General features: G+C 38.7%; 1 protein-coding gene across 2 annotated transcripts; it reads right to left on the bottom strand.

Annotated features, from left to right (window-relative positions):
* Positions 1 to 198: 198 nt before the first annotated feature.
* LOC128021292 (transforming acidic coiled-coil-containing protein 1) lies at positions 199 to 19,560 on the bottom strand. Of its 2 annotated transcripts, none has more exons than XM_052608405.1 (13): positions 19,341 to 19,560; positions 11,353 to 11,456; positions 6,943 to 7,948; positions 5,655 to 5,715; positions 4,961 to 5,120; positions 3,893 to 3,945; positions 3,421 to 3,555; positions 3,063 to 3,139; positions 2,909 to 2,952; positions 2,648 to 2,808; positions 2,453 to 2,559; positions 2,222 to 2,342; positions 199 to 2,124 (listed from the first exon to the last, which is right to left on the bottom strand). In XM_052608405.1, exons 1-13 carry the CDS (start codon positions 19,403 to 19,405, stop codon positions 2,056 to 2,058), a joined length of 2,163 nt encoding a protein of 720 aa, XP_052464365.1. In that variant the 5' UTR covers positions 19,406 to 19,560; the 3' UTR covers positions 199 to 2,055. The 2 variants fall into 2 exon arrangements, with proteins under 2 accessions (XP_052464365.1, XP_052464364.1); XM_052608404.1 differs by lacking the exon at positions 19,341 to 19,560 and adding an exon at positions 13,654 to 14,276.
* Positions 19,561 to 20,716: the final 1,156 nt, after the last annotated feature.

Raw genomic sequence — 20,716 nt, 5'->3', positions numbered from 1 at the left:
TGAGCAATATATTTATTACAGTATTTATTAATATTAGTTAATAAAAATACCAAACTGTTGTTATTTCATGTTCATCTCAGATCCATTAAATTATATTAAGAGAAACAACTTTTGATTTTAATAAATGCTTTAGAATGTTAACAAATGAAACCTTACTGTAAAGTGTTAATAACAATACATGAAATTCTAAACCAGTGGTATCAAGCAAATGTGTACTTTATTCAGGGAATGCATTTATGCACAAAATATATATTAGTCAACTGGATTTCTGTGCAACTCTCTCTCTCTTGCTCTCTTCCACTTTACAAACATTTATTAAAACAATAAAATAGCAATATTCTTCTCATAAAAATATACACAGGTCAGTGAGTGCTGTAAAGAACACCAACTCGCTCCTGAAACAACAACATGACAATTTACAGGCTCGACTTCTCCACACGACCCATTAACGTTTGGCACTCGGATAGCGGATTCATTTGGCAGTTGGTTATTCTGAGCTGAAATATTGCATAAGATAGCACAAAGGAATTGTGGGTCAAAAGGAAAAAGAAACAACAGCGAATTGAAAGCATCACTTTAGCATTAGGCACATACTTTAGCAAGTCTGGCAAAAGATTGTCAATTCTTGAAATGACTTCAGTGAATGTTTTGAATATGATTCGGTCCAGTTGACACAGCACAATAAAACAGAGTAAACTTGTGATAAACTCTGTACTTCATGCAGACTTTGCAACCAAAATAATTCATTAACAAAAGAAAGTTTAAGGGCTTTCTGTTAGGTTTGCTTTTGTGTTGTAAAATTCTGCAAGCAAGCATTTGATTGGATGACTATGACCACATTGCTAGAAATAAGTATCCCATCAGAACATCTAGTAAAACCAGAGCTCGCTTTATATGATAAATTAAGATCATTTGGCACCTATGCACACAGAGAGTAAGAAAACAGCGGATGGATCTGCAACCGTCTACAAACTCTCTTTAACAGAAGCTTTGAATATGCTAAAAGCTACTCCATGAAATAATATTCCAGGTTCAAGTTAAACTACAGCATTTGAGGCAGAACACGGACTAAAATGTCATTGAATAGTTCCTCTTTTTCTTTAGAAAAAAGCAAAAATGTAGGCAATGGTGAGGCACTTACAATTAAAGCGAATGGGGCAATTTTGGGACGATTTAAAAGAAATTTGCAGCTTATAAATTTCATAAAAGTACTTACATTAATTATTCTGTTAAAACTTGAATATTATTTGAGCTCAAAAGCTGTTCAAGTCATCATTTTGGTGGTTTAGGGTTTAAGACTATGTTGGCATGTCAGCATAATCATAAAATTATTTTCAACCATACACAGAAAAGCTTATCTAATTTCACACTAAAATCATGGTAAAATGCGTATGGTTTACTTCTTGTGGCTACATTACTAAAACAGTGAATATAGTAATGTTTACATCTACATTCACTTCCATTGTACAGTAAGTAGCTTAATGTTACCCAGATTTTTGCTTTTTCATGGTAATCAACATCACACCACCAGTGCTGTCAACTGATCTTGAACTGAACTTGGGATATTTTTCAACTTGTATCAGGACCTCTAATATAGAACCAAATAATTACACAGGTTACAGTACTTTCCAATGCAAGTAATGTAGCTAAAATTGTAAATAATATGATTTGCTCCCTCCATTATAAATAGCAGCAGTGTGATCATGTAAACTACGAACAGGGCCAGTGAGCGTCATTCCATGTCTATTTCGTTCCACCTGAACACACACCCAGAGGGCTCTCCCAAACGCTCATACACACAGCTGCCATAACAGCCAGCAGAAAGTCATCAGAATCAGATATGTGGGTGGTTTTTCCCACCCTCTCCAAGAAACATATTATAGTCCAACGTCAGCACTCTGTGAATCTGTAAAACAGTTGGGACTCTTTTATTTGATTCTTCAGCTCATATCTTGTTTCTTCCAGTGCCTGGAAAAGTGGCTCCTTCCCAAAATGGAAAAAAAAAGCAATGTGAGATCCAGCGGCGTTCTTGGTCAGGCTGGGTTCTCCTTCCTCTTAGTCCGTGGTGCCCATTTTTGCAATGAGCTCATCACAAATCTTAGTAAGCTCTTCAATCTCTTCATTCTGGAAAAATAATGTGGGTTTTAGATAATGATTTCTTAGAAAACTAAAAAGCTGATTTGCATGGCCTGTGGGTGACGGTGAATGTGTGAGAGTTCACCTTCTGTTCGAGCGCCCGCTCCAGGGACTCCACCTTCATCTGCTCTTTTCTCAGGCCGGCGTTCAGCGCCACGCTCTCTGCGTTAGCCTTAGATCGCACCTGAGCTATTTCCTCATTCGCTCTGCACAAACATACACATATCCGAGATCAATCAATATTAACAATTAAATACATAAGATTAAAGATAAAAAAATGCAGATGCATCACTTTAATGGCAAGTGTCGTTCTTACTTGTCAAGTTTCTCCTCTGCGTGGATTTTGAGGGTCTGATAACGTTGTTCCTCCTGCCTCACGCGTGTGAGGTATTCCTGAGCGCACTTCTTTAGCACTTCCTCATTCTGACAAGAGACCAGCAGAAACATCTGGATGTGTCCAGAGGAATCATTTATATAGTCAGCACTTCTGACATTCAAGATGTCGTCTTACCTTCTTAAAGCCCTCGAGAACGGTCTTCATGTTTTCGTAGCGTCTGAACAGGTCAGAAAACGAGCGCTCCACAGAGTTGAGGTCGGCGAGGGCTTGATCTCTCTCCAGAGTTAACTGGTGGACGCTCTTCTGAGATCCTATGTTCTTTTGCTGCTCGTCTTCTGTATTGGGAAAAATTCCAGACAAAAAAAATAAACAAAGTAACCTTTAAAATTTATATTCAGAATTGTATTGATCAGCTCTGAGAGGTAGATCACTCACCTATCATTTGAGCGACCGTCTTCTCATACTCATCCACTATTTTCCTAAGGAAATCAGTAAATAAATGTTAGAATGTTTCATTGTTGGGACTGTACTGTGTGGGCATAAAACCTCCTCCGGTGCATTCTGGGAAGGGTTCTAGATTGTGATGTACCTCATTTCAGTGACCTCCAGTCTACTCTCCTCATATTTCCTCTTCCACTCACTGGCTTCAATCTCTTTGGCAATTATCTACGGGTACAAAAACATACTTTTATAAACAGTCCATCACAAGTCGACACACTTTTTAATGTAATTTAAAACTACATTAAAATTTTAATTTTAATTTTTAAATTTACAATTTAAAATTTTGTAATAAAAATAAAATTTGTGAAAAAATATTCAAATAGTAATTATTTGAATAATTAAAAGTAAATACAATTCAAAAAGTACAATAAATAATTATTATTTGTTGTTTAATGGCTTTACATGTGTTTACATGTACTGTAGATTGTAACAGGACTGAGGACTACCTCTTCTCTGATCAGTGTGAGCACTGCTGCTTTGTCTATCTCACTGAGACGGATCGAATCCAGCCCTGGACTCGTCTTCACTGTGGTGTCGCTGTCTGAAGAGCTGAGAGTCTGACTCTTACACAAACTCTCGCTCTGCAGAGTAAACACAATCAGAGAAAAACTTTAGTTAGCATTTCACTTTGAAATATATTTATTATACCTTCTGCATTTATCAATTCTAATACTAATACCAAATTTTTTGGTGAGGTGAAACAATGACTACACTCTTTCCTCTGACCCAGTTATTAGCTTGCCCTTGGGCAGATTAAGGCCCGTGGACATCATAATCCTATTAATGGGTTAATAATTATGAATCCTTATCAGGCAGAAATGCACCTCTGCTAGGAGTTAATGTGTTGAACTTAGTCATACAAAAATGGGATGAATATCATATGCCATATCTAATAGACACTAACAAAACAGAACTTACAGGAGAGGAAAGGTCCTTCTCATCAAACTGGTCTGTTATGCCCACTGGCAGGTCTGAAAAGAAAGGCAGATTATTACTGACTATTATTTTCCACGATTTTATCATTAGTTTTGTTGTTGCTGTTACTTTGCAAGTGGACAATGATTTCTGAAAATATTCAACAGTTAAAAGTATGTAAACAGTTTATAACAGTCTCTGTGGTTTACAATTAAGATAATATAAAAATAATCCATAAAGTAGCCAATAGAGGGCAGCACAGACTCTAGTAAGACACTTGAATTCAGAAGCGTTTATTTCTGCATTTATTTACACATAATTACACGTTTTATTGAAAGAAAAGAAAAGAAATAAAAAGAAAACAAAGGATCAAACATTAAATGACAAATCCTAACGATTTTAACTTTTGTACTATTTCTTGGTCAAATTCAGAAGTATCCATGTAGGGCGGAACTTAATTGTACACACTGTGATTTGATTGGATCATGTAAAGGGAATGCTATGATCTTATTGGTTAAAACGATTGCTTCAAGCCCTTCAGTCTTAGACACAACGTCACCAGGGGAAAAAAAACGGACTAGTTTCTGAGGCTAATAAATCCACATTTTTATAAAACAATATGACAACAAACAGCTTTCTTTTAGAATAATGTCTTTTTGATCTAAAATAGTCTTTTAACAAGGTAACCAGGAACATTTCTTCAATATCTGTGACACTGAACTTGTCAACTTGTGACAAAGAACACAATCTTGGCAAACTTATGCTCTCATGTATCACAAAAGATACTATTTAAAATGTAATGGGAATAACAGGACTAACTGTTTAATGGACAAATTAATGTGCCAACAGAACAGAGGGCCGTTCTTTTTTCCTGAAGAGGAGAGAGAGAAGCAAGCTGAACAAGTCTGTTTCCCATTCATAAGAGTTCTGTGTCTGTCCAACCTAACAGAGCAGTGCTTGTTAAACCGCATTAATGACAGATTGCCCCAGTCTCTAATGATTATTGATTTATTATCCGAGCATAAACACTGCAGTACTACAAGTAGAGCAGACAGAGCACTTCTCGCTCACCGTCTGCAGTCTTGGTACAGATGGTTGTTTTGGTGCAGTCTGAAAACTCCTCTGGCCCGTCCTTCTGGCCCATGACAGTGGAGGCTAACTTCTCCTCATCTGTGGCGTGATGGACACGGTGGGGCAGTTTAGATGCAGGATCTTCCTGCACATCTTTCTCCTGTGATATAGAAAGTGAATAAGAATTTTTTATAGATGATATACATTGATATATGGTCATACTTCACAGGTTTTGCAATGATGGTAAACTAATTTTTTTCTTTCTTCCTGCGAACAAAATAGCACTGCAGTTCATCTGTGAATGGGCAAAAAAATGAGCCATAGCCCTTCAGACTTTTTTCTCCTGATAGAGTCTTAAACTCTCTGGGACAAAAGCACAGGCAGACAAGTGACCCGTTTTGGGAACTGCTGGCAATTCTGTTTCAGTTTGTGTTGTGTACATATACACACACAGAGAGAGAGAGAGAGAGAGAGAGAGAGAGAGAGAGAGAGAGAGAGAGAGAGAACAAGGAGGATGTTTGCTGAGTCACTGCAGTAACCATTAAGTAAAAGAAAATACAGCAAATCTAGAAGCTTTGTATACATTATATACATATTATGTTATGCTTTTGCAGTCATGTACATATGCATGTAAAAGATGCACAAACCAAGAAACATAAAATTTGCAGTTTGCTGGACAGTGTTGAAATGATACCTGATTGCAGACATCCAGGACTAAGGACTGATTCTCATACTTCTTTACTTTACATGAGTTCCTGCAGAAAAGAATATTGACAGAATCAGTGTATGCTTCCAAGAAACACTGAAAAACCTTTTAGCAAGCACTTGTATTGTATTGATAGCAGTAATACCGATAGTATCAGATCTGGCTGATTGGACGAAATTTGATTATATTTTGCTCTCGTTTAGAATATTTTGCCAATGCATAATGCACATTTTATTACTTTATTTTCTAAACCATTTTCAGGGGTGTATGAAGAAAAAAAAATATTTAATCATCTTTATCTTCTGTCTTGGTCTCCTTAAACGTGCACATATTTGTTTTTCATTTCCAACTGCCCCAAAAAAGTTTTAAGGATAAACATGTTAAAAATGATGTACACTAACATCAGATAAAAACTCCAGTCATATAATTCCCCTGTATAAAGCTGTATTACTTTATACACGGTGGTCCCATTTCTTGATTGTCACCATGTTGAGATCACATGACCAAATACCACTCAATGTACAGATCTTGTTAAACCCATTATTTATCATACTTTTTTAGGCTGCAATATAAATAAATAATGGGCCACAACCATGCCTGCAAATATGGTAGTTATAAATGGTAGTTATACAATGGCATCGGGAACCAAAGACTTTTGCTCTTCACAAGATGCCTGCAGGTCTCAAATGCAAGACAACAGTGAAAGTACAGGAAAGGAGGGCAGGAGAGGATACTTACAATAGAAAACAGAGAAACCGTGCTTGCTCAGTGATCCTGAGGACAGTATGACAGAGGAAGGGACAGGGGAGGTAGTACACACAGAGGACGGGATGTGGAGAGGGGACGTGCCGTCAGACATTAGAGGGCAAGATAGAAGCATGAAGAAAACAAGTAGGAGTGAGTTTAACCTTCCTGACTTTCACAAACGATTAGGAGTTAGTTTGTAGAGGGGATGCCATAGTGTAGAGGAAAGTGTGAATTGTAAACACTGGGACAGTGTAAACAAGACTTTGCTATTGTAGTCTACGTGGGAAAAACTATTGTGCAACATGAAAGATGCATGATTAGACAACAACAACTGAGATGTTGGAAAGAAAGGGTAGCATACCAACGGTAAATAACACAAAAGGTGTGACTGATGTGTTGATAATGTTTAGTAGGTGAAAATGGCTCCTTTTCACTTATTTTATGCAGAGTAGCTAGGTTACATGCAAAAAAGCCACAGATGCAACACAGAAGATACGTTTCGCCTGTCTGTCTAGCATCTGTCACTCACGTGATGATCCGGTCTGTGTTTTTCTTCTGAGACTGTGCTGCTTTCTTCCGCTGCTCCACTGTTCCCTCTGGTTTGTGTTTGTCCGTAGGCTTCTCAGTCGTTGGTTTAATCGTGTCATTTCCACCGAAGGTCTTTGATGGCTTGAAAGGATCAATAGAGTCATCAAAGTTATCAGGGTCGAAATGATATGATGTTTTAGGAAGTGTTGGCGAGTTATTAAGTTTACTGTTCCCACCAAAAGGATTAAAGTTGGGATCATCCCACTGACTTGGGTCAAAGTTGTAGGATTTCTTAGGAATAGGAATATCATCAACGCTCATGGGAGCCACATTCTCAGATGGTGGTTGGTCTTGTTCTGAAGATGTCTCCGGTGGTGGAGCTGTGTTCTCTGCAGCTTTTGGTCTTAGTTTTTTTGGAGTAGTCAGCTTGCTGCTTGTCCTCTTTCCAGACTTCTTGGGTGGAGGTCGCTTTGCTTCGGCATCATCAAGTCCAAACTCCAGCATTACTGGCTGAGCGGGCATTTCGTCCATTAACTCTGTTTTAGGAATACTGGCATTGGCAGGTGAGGAGTTCTGAAACTTGGACCCTTCAGTCACGAATTGATTTATAGTATCATCACACTGATCAGGGTCAAATTTGTAGCTCCCCTTTGGAAGTATCGGAGGATCGTCATCCACCTCGTTGGGGTCGACTCCATTCAGTGGGGCCTTCACCTTAAGGGAAGGAGGTCTAGGCTTGAGGGACTTGGTCTGTGGCTTTGAGGATGGCTCTTTAATGTGACCGTTGCAGATGTTGGTGTCATCTGTTGTTCCTGCTTCAGCAGGATCGGGTTGATCCATATCCATGTCAGCAGAGGAAGGCTGGTTCCTGAGTTTCAGGGTTGGGGTTTGGTCCACATTGCTCTGTCGCACCACCAAGGCAGGTGCATCCTCAGGAAAACTCTCGTGCAGGGTCAGGTTCTGGGTTTTGGCTGTGATGGAGCTCAACTGATTTATTTCTGGGAAACCTGTCAAAAGTAGAAGAGGTAATAATTTTATCATGGGCCACAAATTGTTGAAAACAAACCCTGTTGAAACTTGTATACAACAATATGTTACAGAATATTGCAGCATACACATCTAATAATATTTTTCTTGTCATTTCAGGGTGTCTGTACTTTTCCTTTTATATGTTCTTAGAGCACATAAAGTATACTCTATTGTTAGCCTATGGAGAACATTTAAAGAACAGACTTCCTTACGACAGAAAAGGCAGGAAATGCTTCGCTCAGGATGCAAAGAGCTGAACAATAGTCCTCCCTTCCCTGTCTCCAACAGGCATAAAAAACACAACCATTTTAGATGTACTGAAAAGAAGCCTGCCTTTTTCTGCCTTGATACAATGAAAAACTGCCTCAACAACTGTACCAATTCAAGCGGCTCTAGAATGATACACTACACATCTACATGTGAAATTATGTCTATACTCAAAGTAGCCATTTAGAAACACTTTCCATTGACAAACAGTCCTGCTGGCAGTCATCACTGAGCTGTGATGCAACAGTCTGTTGCTTAGAGACAGGAAGAGACAGTCTATTTATAAATGAGATTTATGACCTCCGATTGAGGCAGCTTTGAGAAATACTAGCTGTTATCTGTTCAAAATATTGACATACAAGAAAGAACATGTCAAGTGGTGAAGAGACCGTTTCTCACAGTTGAACTTGCGAGTTCAGTTAGTGCTAACACGACATGAGTTGTGAAGTTGTTTGAGGGATATCTATAGTGGTTGATGGTCTGAGGGGGTAACCGAAGGGTTGCTGGTTTGATCCTCACAAGGACTAAGCCATGAGCCATAACTACTGTACTCTTATGTAAGGCACTTAACCACAGATTTCTTCAGGGGACTGACTTGTAAAAAGTTCTTAGCACCATTCTAGATTAACATAACATGAAAACCACATAAAAACACAACTTTTAGTCTGGCAACTGTAATGCAATGGTATACTGGACAAAAGAGGAACTTGAGTTTTACCAACTATCATTGTAGGGAACTAGTTTTGTGTGTATGAAATTAAATCAACTGCTGACTTCAGCACTGTAATGAGTATATATTTCACTCACAGACCTTCCATAAGTCCTCTCCAATGCCCACACCCAGTCTTGCTGCTGATTCTGCCAAGTTCTATCTTTCTCTCAGCACTTTTAAAGTGTGGTCACTCTTGACATCACTTCCAGAGGTCAAGGTCCTATTCTACATTTATAAACTCACTCATTTCTGCAAAGGATAAACCTTTTGACAGGTGTGATCCATAATATCCCTGTAAGTTCTGTGACCTCTTTTAAGCAGCTCTATGTTTTATTTACTATGCCAATTTAGGGTCATGAAATTCATTCCTATTCTGTAGGTAACAAATGTTGTAGCAGTTTGCACACCAGATAAGGATGGCTGTTAAATGCTGTTCCACAACCAGAAACATCCAGGCTATGAAAACAGCAATTGCTATTTGAACAAGCAACACCAATGAAGAAGAATCATCAGGCACGATGCTACTGGTTATGCAACCAGCACTAGAGGATGTTACTTGAGCGTTCTCTTCGTGGTAGAAGTGTGATGCCTCAACAATGTTTATTTCATCAAAACAGAAAGAGCCTGGTATGGACAGCATGAGCTAATATATTCAAAACACAAATGCATTTCAGAACCATTATATAACATAACTAAAATAAGAACACTCATCCAAGGCTAATGCATAATGCTGTCACAACATATTACTCTTAAAAGATACCACACACACAACAGCCATAAAAATTAAACTGTACATGACTGAGCTTGATCTAGAGTAGAACAGGCAATTGTACAGTAAATAATGATCGTTTACTCTGACGTCAAAAAGCAACAAATGTGAACAAGAGTTTATATCTGACTTTAAGCTGAAGACGCAGCTGGATTTGGTGTCTGGGGTGGAGATGGCACAATGAGGCTTCTGTTTACATAACCACAAATTCTGGCTAAAGCACTGCTAGCCATGAAAATGTGTGTTCCAGACGGCTAACACTGGCGTATGTCTGTACAGCTGTGAGGATGAGGATGTCTGTGGTGGAAACTGGATTGTGCTCTGCTAGAACCAGACTTTTACTGGCTTTCTGCTCAAGCAATCCAAACCACGATACGTAGGCTTGGAAAAGCTACTTCTGTTAGCCTAAAGCATGCTGGATTTCTCACAAAACTCACAAAAAACAAAATCAAGCTTCTGGAGAAAAATGATTAAACTAGAAAAATGGCACAAGTGAGCTAGCAACCCTAGTTTTATGTCAGTGAGTGCAAATGTGTGTTGAAAACTGTCTGTGTGTGGCATTTAGAGCAAAGAATTAAATCACATGATGTTCTTTGCTGTGAGCCTTTGACCTTATCCATTGATGAACGTGCTCTGAGAGGAGCAGGCGCTTTTGTTCAATTCCAAACTCCTGAATTCCAAGCTGTGTGCTTTTCCCACACTGGGTCAGGGGCCTCTCTTTATCCAACCCCCTATTTTCCAACCTCAAAACCTACAAAAACATTACTAATACTGTCTGCAATGATTAAAATCAGGCTGAGGTCAAAATGCATTGATGCTGTTGAATCTTTGAAGGGCCAACCGAAATTTCTTCATCCTCACCCATGAAACCACTGGAAGGCTTCATCAGAGCTTCACCCAGAGTCTAAAATAAGGCTTTAGATAAAAACAACAGAAAGATGCATGTGTTTTCATGTATTCTCTTAACGGTAGAGACAAGTCCAATTTAAGAGCGTTTATGAGATTGTAATGGGCAGATAAATTCCTCAAAAAAGTCTGGGGAAGTGCAGCTGTTTTGGGTTAGTGATATGGTACACTCCCCTGAATTTGGACACATGTCTGATGGCAGAGAGGAACATTTTAAGAAAACAAGGCAAGCGTTTAAGTAAAAGAAACTGTTCTGTATAAGGAATTGGATTGTGAATCTATGAGTGTCAAAATCTAGCTTGGAAGACAGACAGGTCTTATGAATGGTGCCCAATTTGCAAACAAATTCTTTTTCATGATTCAGTCAAACCAATACTAAAAATGTTTGCAATTTTTCCACTCAATCATAAGGGAGAACGTTCTCTCTTTTGATTTATTAGATAAAGTATAATTTATACTAAAAATATAATTTTGGTTGAACATGCCCATGTTCCCAGCACTGCTAAGGAATGACAATAAATGCTACCTTCAATATACTGGTAACAAGATCACACATATAGTACACAACACACACACACACAAAACCACATAGATACAAACTTTAGTCTTGTTGCCATGGTAACATCACACTGCATGAGAGGAACAGAGGCACATGCAGCGACAGGTGCTCTGTGGCATCTCTAAATCTACTGTCTGTGTCGATGGCTCTTAGTTAGGTCTTCTTTTACCTGTGCTCTCTGTGATTGGTTCATCCAGTGTGGATGGCTCTTTATATGGCTGATGAACAGGCGTCTCAGCTTCAGGTGTTTCAAACTGGCCTTCTGAGTCCGAACTGAAGGAAAATGAAGAAAAAAAAAAGTTTGGTTAGTATACATCTTTGATCCACACTCTGTTGACAAAAGGACATTGCCTGGCATAGCTTGATTTAAACGGATGGATAATGTTGATCTCGGATCAGGGGTGGTCAGTATAAAACAAACTCATCAAATGATATCAATATTTAATGACACATTTTGCGCATGTGGCTTAAAGCTTTAGCCTTGGGTGAATTGAAACTGAACTGAGCACATCATGTCCTCATTATATAACAGCGTTTCCCAGCTGTGACACCAATACTTTCTGCATATTATGGTTTATCAGGTCTGTTTTGAAGTTTTTTTGTGAGGTAACACTGAAGAGCTTTCTAGATTAAAGCAACAGTTCACCCAAAAATGTTAATTCTCCATTAAAACGACTTGCTGATCCTTATGTTTTCCCGAATCCATATGACCTTATTTCTTCCATGGAAAACAAAAGAAGCATTATGCAATTAGGCCTTCACGTTTCAGAAAGGACATAAAAGTGTCACAAAAGCAGACCAGATGACCATTTGTGCTTTTTAAGTTAAAGGAATAATGATTTCAACTTGTTACATATGACTTCTTAAACTTATTAGGACCCAGTCAATGTAACTGAATGAAAAAAGGGCAAACACTAGTTGTCATATAGACAACATTTTAATGTTTGAGCATAATGGTCATGAAGTTGAATGAGTTGAAGGGGAAGAATTGTTCATTTAGTGTGTGTGTGTGTGTGTGTGTGTGTGTGTGTGTGTGTGTGCAAAATCAGTCCCCAAAGTCTGGGAGAACTGCCCAGTCTTGTCACACTAGGGCACCTGCAGTCCCATAACACCGTTAGGGAAGTAACACAAGCAGTAACACAACAGACAAGAACCTTGTGGAATTTATGCTATTAAAAGGTTTAGAAGAAAAAGCAAAATTATCCATTTCGTTCCGCTGTTCCCTTCTAACAACCACTTATTTCTAACTGGGGGAAAGCAAACCCCACACAAATCACTCGACTACATCACACACAACTCATGCTGCTTGTATTGACTAACACTGAGCTCCATAGAAATTAGTAGATCTCTACAGAATGTGTGGGTGGCTTACTGTGTGTTTTTCTAACTTTCGTGATCCTGTCACTCTTTTGGGCCATTGTTCAGCTCTGTGTCGTGATTAATTTGCGGCAGTCTCTCACGCTGCGAGGTGTTAGGAAAGAAAGGACTCTTCCTGGAAAGAAATGTTAGCAGACATCTTAACAACAGCACATGGACGGGATGTCAACAACACGGCTTCGGGAAAACAAGCCAAACAACTTTTTGCCTAGATGATACGTATTATACTAATATTACGTAAACAAAAATAAAGATAAACTACATTTTTGCATTCAAGTCTATCAAAACAATGTTAGGGTTATGCTTAAAAAAATAGCATGTCTATCGCACAAAGATGTTGGACGGCCTAAACTCCAAAGCTTAATAGTCAGGAACAGGAATTTCTTAAAATCTTCAGCCCCAAGTATGAGCAGTAGCAATATTAATGCTAGTCATAGCATGAACCAATGAAGCAGAGTAATAGACAAATAAGTGTCGTCTTTTTAACAAAAGAAAACAGAGCTGGGAAAGAGAGTGTTATCTATGGCCAAGGAAACTAGCCTTGTCACAGTTGGGGGGTTGGGAGAGGAGAACGCTTAAATTCTGATCTTTATCTGAGCACAGGGACACATTAGACTAACAGCTAGACACTGAGCCATGCACACTTCCTAAGGAAATCCCCCAATGAAGTTGAAAACACCCACAAACACACCAAGAACGCACGTGTAGATGAACAAACGTTTCCCCAACCGTGACTAGAGCACCATCAGACATGGACATTCAGAGCCTCTGATCTCTGATTGCTTTGATCCATGTGGCCGACTGCTAAGCCATGGCTGTCTGCACAACCTCTCAGAACAGTTAACACCATCATCTGACTCAAACAGGTGGCTCTGGGGGCAGTTTTTCTAAGGTTGGCCTCTAGGGTTTGATCTTGGACCCGTTTTCAAAGTAAGGACTTGATGTAAGAAAATAACTAACGAGCATTATAAATTACTGATATCCCACACGTCCTTTCTTAAAAGCAACCTGAAACCCCAACTTCATATCCCCCTGTAGAACACATCCTCGTTTTCTTGCTCATGCCATGGAGTTAACAAGATACTAGACTTGCCTGCAGCCATGTGATCTTTCATCGTCCTCTTGATCTCCTTGCAAAGCCTCTCGTGTCTCTTCTTGAAGGGCTTCGTCGTCCATCCCCAAACCATTCTCACCTTCTTCCTCCCCTCCTCCTCGAACGGCTGACCAGGTCCATTTGGCCCACTGCACTGGTGACAGCCAAGACATCTTCGACCTCTTACTGGTGACACGCCAAGTGTCTACAGGAACAGCTTGTGGGCGAATCCAAACAAGTGAGTCAGTCTCCCCTTGCTTCTATTTCTCTCCTCCTTTCTTGCAGATGTTTTTTCTCAGTGGCAGGCAATGCTTTACGTGGTCTTGAAGCCGAGCTTCATGTTTTCATCTCAAAAGCCTCACTGCTTCCTTCCTCTCATGCGACTGTTGATGTTGAGTTCTCTCGCGGCTTCCTCTATCTCGGCGCAGCTGAGTAACGAAGAGTTCGCAGTCTCCTTCTTTCCCCTCACAGACTCCCACAGCAAAGATCAGCTGGCTGCCAGTTAACTCCCCGGTCCACCCCTCCTTTTTGGGATCAGACTATTGAGAAGAATCTAATGGGGGGAGGAGAATAGAGAACGCCTGTATCTCTGCTCCAGCTGATTCAACAGCACCCGTGGTGTAGGAATGGTAGCTTCCTTCCCAAGCAGAACTGCCTCTCATGAAAAGCAGAAGGGAACAAACCGAGACTGAAGAGAAGGGAAAGGGGGGCTCCATGGTTTCGGTGTGGAGACTGTGGAATGCAAGGCTGAGCTCCTCCTCTATCTTTTTTCCATTAACCATCTCTAGCCTTGAGCTCCAGCTCACAACCAGGAAAACCTGTTCTCTCACTTGTCTTGCAACCGGTCTGGAATGCCTCAGCAGATCACCTGAGGAAGACCATTTATTCCCAATATTCCCTTTCTAATGGGAAATAGACCACTATAGCTCTACAGTATCTAAACAAAACAAAAGTCCTGAGCTAGCCTTGAAAAATCAAACACAAATAAAAGGTTTATAACATGAACTAAGTGCTCTCGGTGTGTACATTGCATAATCTGAATCAGGATAATACAGTGTTTAAGGATTTAGTTGGATACTGCACCAAGTATCTCCATTCTGCACCACAACCACATCCTTTGATCACTGTCAACAGATTTAAAATACAACCCCAGAGAGGCCTTGTTGCCATCACAAAGTAAATCCGCACAACCAGAGCAACAGTTCTCAAGGCCGTAACATGATTGATCGTGAAGATGTCCCTTAAAGCCTTGGGGTAACATATATCTGAACTCCATGTAGATTATGGGTCATTCCACATAAGAAGTCTGCAGATATTTCTTAGAAAGCCTGTACCAGAATACTTGCTAATGCTAATTGTGAAATTGACACATCTCCTTTCAAGGCTTGGATTTCTTAGAGCCATGTCACTTACATTGGTACGTAAATGAGTGTATGATGTTTTGGTGAAGAGATTGGATAAAGCAAGCAATTTTCATTGGAGGGGACTTTTCCTTATAAAAGCCCACCCATATACGTTAAGGAGCGTTTTGTGAGGTTTTAATTCCACATGCTTAGGATATGAGGCTAAGATTCCGTTATGCAAGTTGAGGAGGACTGCACAAGGAGGTCTCACATTTCAAACACACGTGGAAAACTTGGCAGGAGACACCACAGAAGCCGGAATAAAAGAAAACACAATATAAGATAAAACAGGCCACTGAAGAAAGTGCTTCTCAAAAGAAACGTTGCTCTATTTCCCCAAAACAATGACTGGGCACACATCTCAGAACATTTACCGTTAACAAGACACTAAGCAACCCACACGGACCTAAATATGATGGTTTCTCAGATAATTTTGGTCAGAGGGAAAAGTCTTTAGGGAGTGTGCATCTGTGCTTCTAATTACAGATTCTACATTTGGAGAATTGAACAGATTGAAGCCATAGAAGCTCTGTTTAGATCCACCCAACAGCCTGTGAGAGTGAGTTTTACATTTTTCTGTCTAGAGACGCTCTGCTTTATGAAAGCAACTTCTGTCAATCCCAAAAGTAGCATTTTGGAATCTTTATAACATACCTGAAAGGAGCTGAGCCAAGATTCCAACATATGGGATTCTAATAATTTAAAGTGCTGCTGCATTTTTAACAAAAATCAGAAGCAACCCAAAAAGACTTTCTTTTAAATTTTGTAATGTGATTGGTAAAAAAAAAATTAAGGGTAAACTGACTAATTAACACTTGATATTTTTTTGTTCTGGCCACTTTATTTCCCAAACACAGCTGTTACGGCTGTTACTATGAACTTGTGATGTCAGGCCAGTTTACCACTTCATAACAATGACGCTCTCTGATAACCTTCAGGGCATCATATTTCTGTGTTCAGTGCCAGGCTCAGCACGATATCTCATAAGCTCTCAGCATCCAATCTTGGTAGAGTGTGAATGACGACATCTGCTACTAGGGAGACTTCATTGCATTAGCTAAGACTACATCATCACAAAATTATTCAACTGCAGGATTAGAAATATGTTGAGAACATTTGAAACCAGCATCATATGAAAAGATGCCTTTAAGAAGCAATTCCTTCCTCGTTATTTAGCCTTTAAGGAATTATTAGATCTGTAAAAGAGAGATGTGATAACAGGCGGCCAGAACTAGACTGAGGGAGAAGCAAACCAGTAAGGGAGCATAGTCATCTTACATAACAAATCTTCACTGGTGTGAGAAATTGTAGTATTATTGTCATTTGTGTCAGAATGGAGCCCATGCATCCAGAACAACACATCTACACATGTCTGCACTCCATCGTTTACTAACGGGAGCCAAAAATAGCTCAATCCACTAAACAAACACTTAACATTTCCAGAAAAGACTGGAACATGATGACCAATAAATGGTCACCTCTCCAATGTTGATAGGCTTCTTGTTACTTAATCTATATAAAGCCATATAGAGATCCAGTCTATTTGTAGCCGAGCAATCATTGTTATTTTTACTGGAGTCACAAGACCGGGAGAACAGCTGTCCAAAAACAACTCACATGAGAAAAAAAAAAAAAAACACTTGCTTTAGAGCAATGGTGTATCTCAATGTGTCCAGAAACACTCAGTTTAGTGTTTATTATTGGTTTGATATAGGAGCTCAACATGAGATTTTGCTTAGATTGCAATCAAACAAATCAAACATTATCCGTTTGCTATGATAGAAGCAAACATAAGAGGAGCATTAGCAAGATTTTAATTACTGAAATTATTTAGCCAAACTTTTTGGATGGTATTAATTAGGGAAGATGGAAAGTTGAAAAATATGACAGTGTTTAAATTTTAATATACTTAGAATTTTGCAGAATTATGGTGGGAGTTTGCTCTAGAAAAAAACAAAAAAAAAAAACAGTCCTTTAAGCACTGCATACAGTAGGTTAAAACCAACCTCTTCCCTTATGAGGTGTTAGTCTAAAGTCACAGAGCCACCTGGTGGTGAAAAACTGAACTACTTCTAATGCTACAATGAGTGATTTAAAGGGGAACTATCTTTAATCATACATCAACTATATAAACTTCAAGCTTTAATAAATCCGAAATTAGGTCATTGTGTCGGTGTCTCTCTTTCTCTGTTTTTTTTTTTTTTTTACAACTATTTTTACATTTTCTTTTATGTTCATGATACACCAACACCATCATTTAATTTAGTTAATTTGCCTCATTTTATTTAGATCTGTAATAGTGCCTGTTTCAGCTAGCTAGGAGTGTCTAATGTACAAAAACGTAGCTAAAGTAGATTAAGTAGTTATGTTTACTCATTTAAAAGATTAAGCAATGAACCAAAATGTTTTGGACCAATAACTTCTGAAATAATTTTGAGCTGCTGAAAATGCAGCACACTGGCCACATCTGCTGTTTAAATGGAGATATATGCAAGCAGATTTTTATTTAAGGTTCATACTTTTCTATATTATAATATCAAGTTTATCCTATAGTTTCACTAAATATAAAGCAGCACAGCTGTTTTATCCTGAGCAGCAATTCTGCATTTTTGAATGATTTTTAAAGGATCATGTGACACTGAAGACTGGAGTAATCACTCTTGAAAGTTAAGCTTTACGTCACAGAAATAAATTACAAGCAGAAAACTGTTATTTACAAATTTTAACAATATTTCACAAGATTACCTTTTTTTACTTTTTAAACAAATACTTTAGTGAGCATTAGAGACTTAAAATATTTAAAAATCTTTGAACCAAATTTTTGAACAGGATGTATTGGTAGATTTTAATCCATGAACTCAATGCTTTCATAAACATCCTCAACTTGTACCCTTTAATTGCAAGGGTTTTTTTTGTTTTTTTTTTTGAGGTATGTCGTTACTACTGGTGCTATGTGTAGAACAACTTGACATAATACATTTACAATATAGAAACTCAGCACAAGTATGTGATTGTCTATGAACAGCCTTAATCATATGTATGAATGCAGAATATAATTTCAACATTCACCCTCCGACCCAAAAACCCCAAGCTATTCCTCTGGCCCTCGACCCTCTCCAAACAGAACCAACATTCATCAGACGACCTCCTTATTAACAATACATTAAAAAAGAAAGGAATGTTTGTTTGAGCAGACAATTATGTCTTTCTCAAACTTAAACTGTAATATTACTAACTTCAGAATGACCCAGTTATAAACAACGCCGGACATTTTAAACCTGCACTCTGGGAAAATGGAAACATTGATTAAAGTGTCCTTCTAAGAGGTGTTACCAGCATGAAAGATGCTATTTTTAGGGTCTGTTTGTACAACAAACCCTGCACAGAATGAAAGCCTGACAAGTAAAAAACGTTCAGTCATGATCTGCCATGGACCCAATCAGATACATCATGTGTCAGATTTTCTAATTCAAATGCAATTTATTAAACACAAACTCAATGAACTCGGGGTCACATAAGGAGAATTTCCCATGAAAAAAACTACACAGTGCAGTTTAGTGCACTACAACTTGAACTTGAAGAGATTATGATTCATCAGTACATTTGAATATGAAAATAAGCTACACAAATGATGTCATGTCAAATCGATCTAACCCTCAAGAAGAACTTCTGACTAGCTGAGGTGTCATTTTTACACCTTTACAACCCACTGCAAATGGTAATGCAATAAGGTTTATGGATGCTCTTTAAGACATAAACAAATTCTGTGAGCATGATCCACTAAAGATACTTTCCAAGAACGCTCCAATAAAGCCGTCACGCCAATATTATCATGCTTACAGTAACGCCTCGCTAAATAAAAGATGTTTAAATAGGCTAGACTGCAAAAAGGCCTGAAACTAGTCAGTGTACAAAAAAAGGCATGGGGTTATTTACACAAGAGCTGGGGTTTGCTTTTACCAAAGCATTGCGTTACATTAAGACAATTAATTTAAACATTTCTAAAAAGTCTGTGATTGAAGCCTGTTTTATGCAAAACCACCATAGAAAGGACACATTTTAACCCTTGCACGTTCCCAGAATTCATTTTAACCCATGAGAAACTTCACCAGCATGACGGCCACACCTATGCTGTCACACCATGCACTGAAAAGTGTTAGCAAACACAACACATGAAATGATGTCTCGAATCTAAGCAGGTACAATATTAACAGAGTTTTACTGCACATATACACATGACATCTATCATATAAAGTTAAAATAAGAAATACATGTCAAACTTACATGCTAACGCTCTTCTGTTTTATGGGGTTTGTCCCATTGCCCTTCTTGCTTTGGGATCCCCCCATGATGTCGGTCTGTTTAGAAAGTGTACAACTAACTTCAACTAGATTCTCAAGATGGTCCTAGCAGGTGTAGCTGGCTCATTCTGGCTCCTGTCCCACAGTTAGACTCTTACAGCCCAGTGCTACAGCAGTGACGCTGCAAAGTGTGTCAGAAATGCTGAAACACTGCTTGTTTCTAAATGGCATGCCCCTCCTACCTCCACACACACACTCCTACAGTAGCTACAGTAGCACATGATCTCTAAACACACACACACACACACACACACACAAGCTGTCAGTTAGACGTGGGATGTTCCATGGAAGGCTGGTAGGGAGGGAATTGCATCAGGCATCCATCCTGACAGGTTTATCTCATCGTGATCTGAATGGACCTGCATTGGGGATCTAGGAGATCATGTTTTTCTGAACAAGCACTGACATGTTGACAAACTTCAGCACTGTTAACAACTCTTAGACAAACTAGAAAATGTTGCTGTGATCTCTTGAGACAGACTAATTAAGGTTCAATCTCATATGTGGGTCAAATCTGATTAGCTGAGCTCCTTTTAGAACATATCATGATAAAAACTGTGATATGTTCTAAAAAAAAGGCTTATATCTGGAAAGACTGAGTGCAAATAAAAGAACAATAGTTGTGTAATAGATTTTAAAGCCATGTGATAGCTGTGTGTGAGGAAAAGACTCAAACTGAAGGTGTAATTCACAAAAAAAAAAAAAAAAAAAAAAAAAAAAAAAAAACAGTTTTTCATTCTATGGAAAACAGCAGCTTGCAGATTCTGCCTAACATGTCTTTTTGCATTCCACAGAGCTATGTTATACAAGTGTCAAAATACATGAGGGTGTGTAAATGTTGACTGATTTTGACAAGTCAACTTACAAGATCTGGACAGATAATCATAAATATTTTGGTTGAAATAGCTATCAGTTTCCTTCATGCAAGGTCTATGACCTTCACATCAAAAGCAAGACATTTCAGAAACTTTTCCAGATAATTTGCATCTTTCTATTGGTGAACTAAAGTGAATAAAGATGCAAATGAACAAACAGGGTTACATAACAGTTTCTATACCTGGAAGTACCTTTAAAAGTTTTTAGTACAAAAAAACTACTTTTAATTTAGAGTAAAAGTTCCAGGCAAATGGTTGAGCTGAAGGATGCCCTAACATATACCTGACACATTTCTAGCTAAATTTGCAGATCTCACATTGCCGCTGAGTGCTACCACTGAACATTTCTGAACTGACGTTGCTCTGGGACACATTTGGTTGGCTGGATGGTCAAAGCAACAATGTCTCTAATCAAAAAGTAGCT

The sequence above is a fragment of the Carassius gibelio genome, chromosome A10 (genome assembly GCF_023724105.1).
Source record: "Carassius gibelio isolate Cgi1373 ecotype wild population from Czech Republic chromosome A10, carGib1.2-hapl.c, whole genome shotgun sequence".
In the NCBI taxonomy this organism is placed as follows: Eukaryota; Metazoa; Chordata; class Actinopteri; order Cypriniformes; family Cyprinidae; genus Carassius; species Carassius gibelio.
Note: the sequence above shows the minus strand (reverse complement) of the source record. Positions and strands in the feature narration are given on the sequence as shown.

What these genes read in the sequence shown, in the direction of transcription:
- LOC128021292 (XM_052608404.1), bottom strand. Translation starts at nt 13,826, where the DNA reads ATGTCTTGGCTGTCACCAGTGCAGTGGGCCAAATGGACCTGGTCAGCC. An exon ending in AACACAGACCGGATCATCAC is followed by an intron (nt 5,716 to 6,942) that starts GTGAGTGACAGA and finishes TCTTTTCTGCAG; the next exon opens with GAACTCATGTAAAGTAAAGA. An exon ending in TCACACTGATCAGAGAAGAG is followed by an intron (nt 3,140 to 3,420) that starts GTAGTCCTCAGT and finishes TTGTACCCGTAG; the next exon opens with ATAATTGCCAAAGAGATTGA.